This window comes from Trypanosoma grayi, assembly GCF_000691245.1.
Source record: "Trypanosoma grayi strain ANR4 Tgr_2189_V1, whole genome shotgun sequence".
NCBI classification, from domain to species: domain Eukaryota; phylum Euglenozoa; class Kinetoplastea; order Trypanosomatida; family Trypanosomatidae; genus Trypanosoma; species Trypanosoma grayi.
Genome location: NW_008827807.1, coordinates 1 through 1146, shown reverse-complemented (window position 1 = coordinate 1146; position 1146 = coordinate 1). Strand labels below are relative to the sequence as shown.

The following is a 1146-nucleotide window of genomic DNA, read 5'->3' as shown; positions in this document are numbered from 1 at the left end:
GCTGCCGGAGGCGATTGAGCTGTACCGCAAGGCCGGGCAGCACGACGAGGCGGCGCGGCTGCTCGCGCGGCTCGGGCAACGCACCGTCGCCACTGACCCGCTGCGCGCAAAGAAGTTCTACGTGCTATCGGCACTTGAGATCGAGAAGTACCGCAAGAAGAAGATGACGCTTAGCGGAGACGGCGCGGCGGCGATGGAGGCGCTGTTGAATGCCGACCGCAGCACCGCGGCAACAACAGCAGCAACAGCGGCGGCAGCAGCGACACCAGCAGTAGCGGAGCGGACATTAGACGCTGCATGGCGCGGCGCTGAGGCGTTGCACTTCTTCCTGCTCTGCCAGCAGCACATTCTGCGCCGCAACCTCGGCTTTGCTCTCAATGTGGCGATGCGGCTGATGGACTACGACGACATTATTAGCCCCGTCGACAGCTACAGCCTCATCGCGCTTACGGCGTATCTTGCCAAGAACTTCAGCATCTGCAGCAAGGCCTTCACACGCCTCGAGGCGGCGGAGCAGCTCGACGCGCAGCAGCAGCAGCAAGAAGGCGGCGGCGGTGGCGGTGCCGGCCCTGCACTGGCAGGACAGCTGCAGCTCATCGACATGACAATGGAACTAGACGTCACTAGCAGAACGCGTAGTGCGCATACCAACAATAATAGCAGAGGTCTGGTGCTGGGCGCGACGCGGCTCGACGGCACAACGACATCCCTGCAGCTGACAAACCCATCCAAGGGCGTGGTGACTGCGACGCAGTTTACGTACCCAACGGTTAGCCTCAAGGAGCCGCGGCGTCGCTTCGCCGACCTCGCAGTAAAGATATTCAAGCAGAACAAGCCGGAGGATACCTCCGTCGACCGCGTCAAGTGCCCCAAGTGTGAGGCCTTCAATAAGGAGTGGGCGCCGTGCTGCGTGAATTGCCAGCAGCCGTTCAGCGTCTGCATCTACACCGGCCGCAGCATTGCCGAGGAGGACTTCTGGCAGTGTGCCGTATGCCACCACCGTATTATTGATGTGGAAAGCGACCGCTTCCGTAACTGCCCGCTTTGTCATACACCAATGAAGCAGCGCTTACGCGGGGGGCGACAGTGAGAGAGCAGCAGCAGCAGCAGACGCAGCGCCGTTCCTTCACTGCACACCCGCCCATT

General features: G+C 61.8%; 1 protein-coding gene across 1 annotated transcript; it reads left to right on the top strand.

Moving 5' to 3' along the window:
• Positions 1 to 163: 163 nt before the first annotated feature.
• On the top strand, positions 164 to 1090 carry DQ04_21891000 (WDcontaining protein 35; the record flags this gene model as incomplete). The annotated part of the gene is made up of 1 exon (XM_009318045.1): positions 164 to 1090. The coding sequence occupies one exon, from the start codon at positions 164 to 166 to the stop codon at positions 1088 to 1090; it is 927 nt and encodes a 308-aa protein (XP_009316320.1).
• Between the last annotated feature and the right edge of the window lie 56 nt (positions 1091 to 1146).